Source organism: Lontra canadensis, unplaced genomic scaffold, assembly GCF_010015895.1.
Source record: "Lontra canadensis isolate GAN:19392208 unplaced genomic scaffold, GSC_riverotter_1.0 scaffold20, whole genome shotgun sequence".
NCBI lineage: Eukaryota > Metazoa > Chordata > Mammalia > Carnivora > Mustelidae > Lontra > Lontra canadensis.
The window spans coordinates 18,641,114-18,650,515 of record NW_022631014.1 but is presented as its reverse complement, the minus strand read 5'-3'; the positions used below and the strand labels follow the sequence as shown (position 1 = coordinate 18,650,515).

Below are 9,402 nucleotides of genomic sequence, written 5' to 3'. Positions count from 1 at the left end.
TACCCATCTCATCCTCATCCTCAGGGTTCCTTCCCTTATGGTCCCAGCCTGGCTGACCTCTGACCACCACCACCCCAAGGATAAGCCCCCACATCTGTTCACAGTCCCCACTGCCCTGAGGGTGAGTCTTCCCTTCCCAGCTGGGGTGGCAACTTCCCCAAACAGGGTCCAGGGCTCCTCAACCATTAGCCAGACCCGGAAACCTTTGGGTTAGGCCCCTATCCCCATATCCTCTCTCCCTGGGAGTGCAGGGCCCTGAGGGCAGAGCCTGGCCCTTCTCCTCTTTCTCTGCTCAGTTTTTTGGGAGGTCATCAGCTTGCAGGGGGGAGCTTTGGAGAGAGGGACAGAAGAGCGCCCATCCTCATGGAGAAGGGGAGCAAGGGCAGCTCTCATGGGCAGGGTTGGAGAGTAGTGCACAGCGATGGCCCTTAGCATCTGGTCCGAGCACACTGCTCCAGGGGAGTGTTCCCAAGCTTTGGCACAGCAAGAAGCTATTACCCACACCTTCTCCTGCCTGCATCATTTTCCAGTCCCTCGGTTTCTTACCGAGTTTCCCAGGATTGCCTCCCAGGTGGGGCTTGAAGTTCCCAGAAAAGGGGGTCTCACAAGTTATCTGCTTACTGGATGACAGGATGTTTTAAAGGCCTCCCTTGCTCTTTCTTGGCAGGGGGTCATTGTGGGGGGGTTGTCTGTGGGCTGTGATGACCAAGACAGTAGCCATGTTTAAACACGTCACCTCAAACTACTTTGCTGGAAGGATCCAACCAAGGCTTCAGGGAACAGGAGGAGGAGCTGGGTCAGGACAGAGGGACAGAAAGCGGACAGGCCCTGCTGGTGTGATGGAGCTGGTGGCCTCAGTTGTGGCTGCCAGCAAGACCCAGCCCACCCCTAAGTGACTTAGATCTTCCATAGATAGCCAGGATTTGTCCCTCAGTTCCAGATAAAACTATCTCGTTTATTTTTCCTATCAGTGGCTAATGTGGCTCAGAATTTGACATTATGTATTTTAACCTACAAGACCCACACTGTCTCACACAATAGCCACTAGTCAGATATGGCTGTCGAGGGCTTGAAATGTGGATAGTCACAATAAGATAATGCTGTGTGGGTAAAAAACCCACTAATTCTGAAAATTTCATTCAAAAGGAAACAGACTATCTCGTCAGCATTTTTATATTGGTCGTGCGTAAAAATGATAAGATTTTGGATATATGGGGTAGATAAAATATTAAAATTAATTGCACCTTAAAAAAAACTTTTTAATGGTAGAAAATCTGAAACTACATAGACTTGCATTTGTGGCTCCAAGTTCTATTTCTATTAGACATCACTCAACTAGAATCTTTTTTTATTGGTCTCCTACATCAGTCTTGTCACATGAGTTTCTTAGTGAAATATTGAAAATTAAATGCCAAGATTGCAGGAAGCTGCGCATTGCACGATCCTATGAATCTGGTATCTTTATGATATAATTGATCTGTAGCAAACCTGTCAGCCAGGGTGTCCCGATGTGACCCACAAACTTGTGATGCCTGTGACTTCGTGGGGATTTTGGCGCCCAGGTCATGATCACTGGCTTACGTGGAACTCTGTTGTCTGTGTCGCTCGGCCATTTCTCCCATTGCCCAGGCAGCAACCTACACGTGGGACTCCACTTCTTACGTTGTCAGCCTCTAACCCCAACCCCACAGGGGTGAAGCTCACAATGTATAGAGTGCCCATAAGCTGACAGCAGGGTTGAAGAAGCTCAGAAGGGGGCTTGGGTGCTGGCCCCAAGGGGAGACCTGGCCCCATGGGTACCAGCCCCAAGCCCAGAAGTGAATGTGAGAAGATGTGGACCTTGGAAGGTTCTGGCAGAAGCAGACACTAAACCATTTCCTAGAGCTGCTGGCCACAACAGCCCAAGACTCGTAGGGCTTTCTAGGGAAGATGTATCTCACCCAAGATAAATTTTTAAGTAAAAATTACTGAGCACAGGACAAAACAAACTGGTGTGAGACAGAAGCAATAAACCCAAGGATTTACCATCGGTGTGCCATCCAGCTGGGGTAGGGCTCTCTGAAAAGGGACTGACCTGTGTTTAAGTTGTTCAAAGAGATGAAGCAACCTAACTCCTAAAACACTCACTGGGAAAATGACACCATAAATCCTTGAAATGAATGATGTCGCAAGTGAAGTTGAAAAACACAATAGAGAAGTGAAATTAGATACAACTGAAGAAAGTGAATTGTTGCATATCCTCTGTGGGTTTTCCTGCTTGTTAAATAGCACCCCTCATCTCTACTGATACTTTTGGCCATCAATTCTTATTTGCCTGAAATTACATTTATGCCAATCTTAAAAGCTTCATTGAATAACATGCAGAGAAGTGCATAAATCAGTTAATGTTCCATTTTATGAGTTATCACAAGCGCATGGTATCCATCAACCACATGGAGAAGATTAATAACACCTCAAGGTTCCCTCCTGACACCTCCGTTCACCCCCTTCCCTTCCTCCAAGGAAACTACTCGACTTCCGACAACAGAGGTTGAAATATAGCTAGAGTCTTAACACTTTTTCTTTTTTTTTCTTCTCACTGTGCCTCCACATGGTGGAAGGGACAAGTTAGCCCTCAGCGGCCTCTTTTAGAAGGGCATGAACCTCATTCATTTGTGCTCCACTCTCACGACCCAGGAGAAGGGTTTTGAATGGTAGAAGGAGCCACAGTTCAAATTCCTGCGTCTGGCTTCTGAGATTCATCTGGTGCCCTGTAAAAACTTTGTTTATAGGCTGTAGAGAATTCCAGTATCTCGAATTGACCACAATGTATCCATCCACTCTAGTCTTGACAAACATTCTGGGCATTTCCAAAAGTTAGACATGTACTGTGATGAAGAATGTTTCTGCTGTGGTCTGAATGTTTGTGTGGCCCCAGAAAAGTATGTTGAAAACTTAATGCCCAAGTGATGGTACTAGGAGGTGGGGCCTCTGGGAGGTGACTGGGTCGTGAGAGTGGAGCACAAATGAGTGAGATTCATGCCCTTCTAAAAGAGGTCGCTGAGGGCTAACTTGTCCCTTCCACCATGTGGAAGCGCAGTGAGAAGACAGCTCTGTGCAATCTGGAGAGGGCTTCTCCCCAGATACTGAGTCTGCTGGTGTCTAGCCCCTGGAACTGTGAGAATAAATTTCTGTTATTTGTAAGACACCTGCTCTATGGCATGCTGTTATAGAGGTCCAAATGGACACCGACAGCTTCTGTGAACTTTCTCGTAACTACACCCTAGAGCACAGAAACCCATTTCTCTAGGCTCTATTTGGGAGTGAGATTGCTGGGTTGTAGGATATAAAACACTTCAACTCTGACCTGTCGAGCCATTCATCATCCAAAGTAGTTGCTTCAATGTACAATTTTTAAAGGCGAGGTAGACAATGTCCTGTGTCACCTCTTTGATAATACTTGACATTTTCAGACTTGAAGTTTTACCCAATCTGTGGCTGTGTAATGGTATCTCTTTGCTTTAAGTTTACATTTTTCTCATTCTTAAAGAGATTGAGTGCCTCTTGATAAACTTATTGGCCACTTGGAGTCCTTGTTTTATGAAATACCTGGTCAAGTCTTTTGCCCAATTTTGTGTTAGGCTGTGTGTTCATCATATAGGTTTGCAGGAGGACTTTATGTGTTCCAGATGAGTCTGTTGTCAGGTATATGTGTTGCAAATATCTTCTCCCACTTTGGTTTGCCATTTCACTCAAAATATTTTTACAGTTCCCTTTTTTCAAGAAATACCTAATTTTGTATTTTCAAGATTTTTCAAGAAGTACCTAATTTTGCCATGTTGGAAAGATTTTCCCAGCTGTCCTCAGCACCTTCATAAATCAAGTGACCATATATGTGGGTCTGAGTCTGGATTCTCTTTTCATTAGCCTTTTTGTCATTCCTGTGTCAACACCATTTTTTTCTTGGGTGCTGTGGTGTATTAAAGTCTTGATATCCAGGACATCCTATATTGTTTGTTGTTAAGAGGGTCTAGGTTTTTCTCTGCCCTCTGCAGTGCCATATGGATCCTGGAGGCAACTCATTAAGTTGCAGAACAAAAAATGAAAAACACCTGTTGGAGTTTGGACTGGGATTGCGGGGAATCTATAGAATAATTTATAATACTGAGTATTCCAATCCAAGAACATCCTAGATCATCTCTCCACTTATTTAGGCCTTCTTTAAAGCTCTTCAGCAAAGTTTGATAGTTTTATGGTTTTCTTTCTGGGGCCCTGTATGCTTTTTATTTTTCCTTGTGTACTTAATTTTTTGAAGCTATCGTAAATACTACCTTTGGTTTTTGTTTTTAATTTCATTTTCTATTAGTTGCTGGTAGATGGCCATGCCATTGACTTTTGTATATGAATTTTATATCCATAGTCTTACTAAAGAAATTATCTCTTCATTTCCAATACTTAGGTTTTATATTTCCTTTTCTCCCCTTACTACACTCTCACTGGTTCCTCCATTATAAAATGGAACAGAAGTGGTGTGAGCAGGCATCTTTGTCTTACTCCTGATTTCTGGGAAGACATTCAACAAACATTTTAACACTTAGTATGATGTTTGCTGTCAATTTATTGTAGATAGCCTTAATCAGATTAAAGAAGTGCTTTACAATTTTTCTTTTCCTAGAAGTTGTTTTTTTTTTTTTTTTTTCTCCTCCTCTGGATCTTAAGTTCTACCAAATATTGCCTTTTTGGAAAGACGCCCCTCCATCCTGGGAGCTATTCAGAGTAGGTACTGGTCTGAGATACCAGCTAATTCATTCCCCAGTTTGTGGTCTGCTCCAGCCACTTGCCTAGCAGAGCTACTTCTGAGCTCTGGGGAGTGTTTTATTTCTAATTCTGGGAGACTAGGGCTGGGGTGCAGGCAAGAACCTCAGAGCTGGTGGAGCTTTGGTCCCAGAGCTGCAGGGTGCAGGCCTTCTCACTGAGCACAATTTCCACCACCAGCCTGGACTCCCATAGCTCACTACTCCTATGGGGAGTGGGGGGGGGCGATGAGGTTAGGAAGGGGGCCTGGGACCCAAGGGTGATGGTATTTGGGGGCCCGTTGACCAGTTGTGCCTCCAGCAGCCTGCTGTTTGGAGATACCCTGAAGGCCGCAGGGTCCTTGTCTGGCTCCTGCTGGCCTGTCCCGAGGGAAGGGAGCTCACAAGAGCATAGGCATCTCCATGTGCAGCCCCAGAGAGCCCCCCGCCCCACAGCTCAGGCATGCCTCTCTGGTCTAGCCCAGTGCCATGGGGCGAGGGTATCCTGGGATCACTTGGGGTCTGGGAACCGGCCACGGGCAGGCCCCCCTGGGTGGTGCCAGCCTGTACAGGACATGGGGGGCAGGTACAGCCTACCCATCAGCACAGCCCAGTAGCTCCGACAGCCACTCATTTTCATGAGGTAGACCTCCCGGACCCATCCCTGGTTCACAAAGCAGATCCCGAAGTCCACCCAGCTGGTGGAGAGCTGCAGCTCGGGCACGGCCACATAGGGGACAGAACTTGGAATGTGGGGCTTCATCCCCTCCATCCGGGCTCCGGGCCAGGGTCTCAGGGATGCTGGGCCCTGCTGACCCCAAGTCCTGACGCTTCGGAGGAGCACGCGGGCAGGAAGGGGGCTGGCACCAGCATCTAAAACCAAGGCTGGTGGGGGTCTGCGCCGATAAGGGGTCCCGAAGACGCTATCTGCTCTCCCTCCACCCCATGTCCCCTGCCCTGATCAAGCCCTGTGGTTTCTCTCCCTGGTTAGGCCGAACTCCCCTTCTGTCCCCATCCCCTGGGGGCCCAAGGCCCAGCCCTCTGCTCCTCCTGGGCTCTGGGCCATCTCACCTCTTCCCTTGGCCTTGGGCCCCACCTGTGCTCCCACCTGCCCAAGCTGCTGGGGGTCCCCTCACATCTGCCTCAGGCACTGCCATACACACCTCATCACATCAGCCTTCCCCACCCCCAACCCCCGAGTCCCAGCAGCCACCCAAGGACCAGGCTGTAGGGCCTGCCTGGTCACAAAAGGATTCTTCCTCCGGCTTCCCTAGAATCCACCCTTAGGCTATTCCTTTCTGTTTCTCGCCTGGACATTCCAGCTGGGAGGCTTCATAGGCCACATACCTCCTCTAGGAAGCCTTCCCTATTTCCCACCCTCCAGCACCTCACCTGGTTCTGTGCTGAGACAGGTAAGGAAGGATGACCCTCCTCTCTCCAGGGAAAGGCCTCTTCCGGGGCAGACCAGGCCCTCGGGGCGAGGGCTGGGGCTCCTCACTTCTGAAGACCCGGTGGGGTCTGTCCCCCTCTGACCCAGGAGAGTGGAGTCGGGCCCATTTCTGTCCTCTTGGACATGGGGCGCCCGGAACTGACCTGAGTGGTCTGGTTGGCGTGCTCCAGGAGCAGGTTCTGAGTGAACACCATCTCCTTCTCCCCGCTGGCGTGCTGCTGAATGTCCACCCCGGGCAGCATCTGGTCAGCCGGCAGCTTCTGATAGGAGAGCAGCTCCAGTGACAGCGAGAAGGACACGTTCACCTGAGCCACGTGAGCCAGCTGGTCACCCGAGGCTGCCGGAGGCAGGCGGCAGCTTCCCCTCCCCCGGGAGCTCTGGCCTCTTTCCCTCCATGGCCCCCACTGCCCAGCAAGGCCCCAGTTCGGCACCTGCCCACACCGAGCCCACAGGGCCGACCCAGACTGAGCCAGCCCTGCCTGGCCGGCAGCCCAGCGTCGCTGTCTGGGGCATTCAGTCCACAGACATGGTGTCCTGCTCTGTGCCCGGCACCTGGTAGTCCGGGGGACGGGACCCTGCCTGCCCTCAGGAGATGAGGATCTCGAGTGGTGACTACAGGCAAACCGCCCTTTACCCCTTGGCATGACCAGGGCTTCGGGCAGATCTGTCAGCCAGCTACTGCCTGTGTCTTTAATCTGAGGACAGCAAGGAGACCCTCTGATGGGTTGTAAGCAGGGGGACATCCAAATCAGCTTTGCCTTCCTCAGAGGTCACTCTGGCTGCTGTGGGGAGGTGGGCCAGGGGACACAGGAGTCAAGGGGCCGAGGTGTAACTTGATCCAACAGGATGGGGCTCGGATGTGGGACTTCCACACAGATCAGTGGATTGAGCTCAACAAATGTACCTAATATATCTGTTAAAATACAGATTCCTGGGCCATGGGGTCAAGAGCAAGTCAAAAGTACAACCAACTGTAAGACCCTTTATTACGACTTTGAAAGATTTAAGGCTGTGCCTCCTAGACCTTTTAAACCAGATCCAAGAGGGTGGAAATGGGCCCAACTCCACTCTCCCAGCTGGTTTATCTTTTTTTTTTTTAAATTAATTAATTTATTTGAAAGACAGAGATCACAAGTAGGCAGAGAGAGAGGAAGGGAAACAGGCTCCCTGCTGAGCAGAGAACCTGATGCAGGGCTTGATCCCAGGACCTTGGGATCCCAAGGCAGAGGCTTTAACCCACTGAGCTACCCAGGCACCCCATCCCAGCTGGTTTAGTAGAAGCTTCTGGGCAATGTTTATATGTGTGAGGTTCAAAACAGTAGCCACTAGCCAAATATATATAGCTAGAGTCTTAACACTTTTCAGAAAACAGGAAAGGCCAAAAACGAATGAGTTAGGTATTTCAATGTAAGAAGTTAGAAATAGGATAAACATGTCCATCAAATACACAAAGAATGAAATGATAAAGAGCAGAGAGTAATGAAATACAAAAGCAAATAAGGCTGAAAGTTTGTTATTTAAGAAAGATTAATTATGGAGACATGGAAAAACCTCTGCCAATAAGAATTCTTTAAACAGGGTGCCTGGGTGGCTCAGTGGGTTAAGCCACTGCCTTCGGCTCAGGTCATGATCTCAGGGTCCTGGGATTGAGTCCATCATCGGGCTCTCTGCTCAGAAGGGAGCCTGCTTCCCTCTTTCTGCCTGCCTCTCTGTCTACTTGTGATCTCTCTCTGTCAAATAAATAAGTAAAATCTTTAAAAAAAAAAGAATTCTTTAAACAGAGGGAGGAGAGAGAGAGAGAAGGACAAAAAAAAAAAAAACACAATATTAAGAATTAAAAGGGAAAGAAAGGGCACTGGGGTGGCTCAGTCAGTTAAGCATCTGCCTTCAGCTCAGGTCATTATCTTGAGATGCTGAGATTTCCGCATCAGGCTTCCTGCTCGGTGGGGAGTCTGCTTCTCCCTCTCCCTCTGCTGCTCTGCCTGCTTGTGCTCTCTCTGTTTCTATCTCTGTCTCAAATAAATAATAATTTTAAAAAACTTTAAAAAATTAAAAGGGAAAGAAACTCCTCAAGAGGTCAGACATGGTCCGACATTTGGATATACTGTGTGGTCCAGCAGTCCCCCAACTGGGTATATACCCAAGAGAAATGAAGCATCCACTCACACAAAAACCTGTGTGTGAGTGTCTACAGCAGCACTTTGTGTTTTTGTTTTGTTTTTTCAAGATTTTATTTATTTATTTGACAGAGAGAGGGAGCACAAGTAGGCAGAGCAGGGGCATCTGGGTGGCTCAGTGGGTTAAAGCCTCTGCCTTCAGCTCGGGTCATGATCCCAGGGTCTTGGGATCGAGCCCCGCATCAGGCTCTCTGCTCGGCAGGGAGCCTGCTTCCCCCCCACCCCTCCTCTCTCTGCCTCTCTGCCTACTTGTGATCTCTGTCTGTCAAATAAATAAATAAATAAAATCTTAAAAGAAAAAAGTAAAACAAGTAGGCAGACCAGCAGGCAGAGAGAGGGGGAAGCAGGCTCCACACTGAGCAGAGAGCCCGATGTGGGGCTCGATCCCAGGACCGTGAGATCATGACCTGAGTCGAAGGCAGAGGCTTAACCCACTGAGCCACCCAGGTGCCCCCGTTTTTTTGTTTGTTTAAGATTTTATTTATTTGACAGAGAGAGACACCATGAGAGAGGGAACACAAGCAGGGGAGCAGGCAGAGGGAGAAGCAAACTCCCCACTGAGGAAGGACCCCAATGGGGGGCTCAATCCCAGGACTCTGGGAGCATGACCTGAGCTGAAGGCAGCTGCTTAACCGACCCAGGTACCCCCATAGCCGCATTTTAATAAGAGCCTAAAAGCGGGAACAACCCAAATGTCCATTATCTGCATAAATAAAGTGTGGTATATACATGTGATAAAATATTTTTTGGCTTAAAAAAAAAAGGGATAAATACTCACCCTGCTACAACATGGACGCATTTTTGAGAACTGTATGCTAAACGAAATAAATCAGTCTTAAAAGGCCACATGTTGTGTGATTCTACGTATTTTAAATGGCTGGAACAGGCAGATCCTCAAAGACAAAATAGAATAGTGCTTGCTAGGGATAGTGCTGGGGGAAAATGGGAAAGGGTGGAGAATGGGATTTCTTTTGGCAGGCGATGAAAATGCTCTAACTGGTTG

The 9,402-nt window shown here is 48.4% G+C and overlaps 1 protein-coding gene across 1 annotated transcript; it reads right to left on the bottom strand.

Annotated features, from left to right (window-relative positions):
* Window positions 1-4,860: 4,860 nt before the first annotated feature.
* Window positions 4,861-9,050, bottom strand: LOC116869624 (deleted in lung and esophageal cancer protein 1-like). Its single transcript, XM_032860911.1, has 4 exons — window positions 9,045-9,050; window positions 6,366-6,701; window positions 6,165-6,243; window positions 4,861-5,153 (listed from the first exon to the last, which is right to left on the bottom strand). Exons 1-4 carry the CDS (start codon window positions 9,048-9,050, stop codon window positions 4,861-4,863), a joined length of 714 nt encoding a protein of 237 aa, XP_032716802.1.
* Window positions 9,051-9,402: the final 352 nt, after the last annotated feature.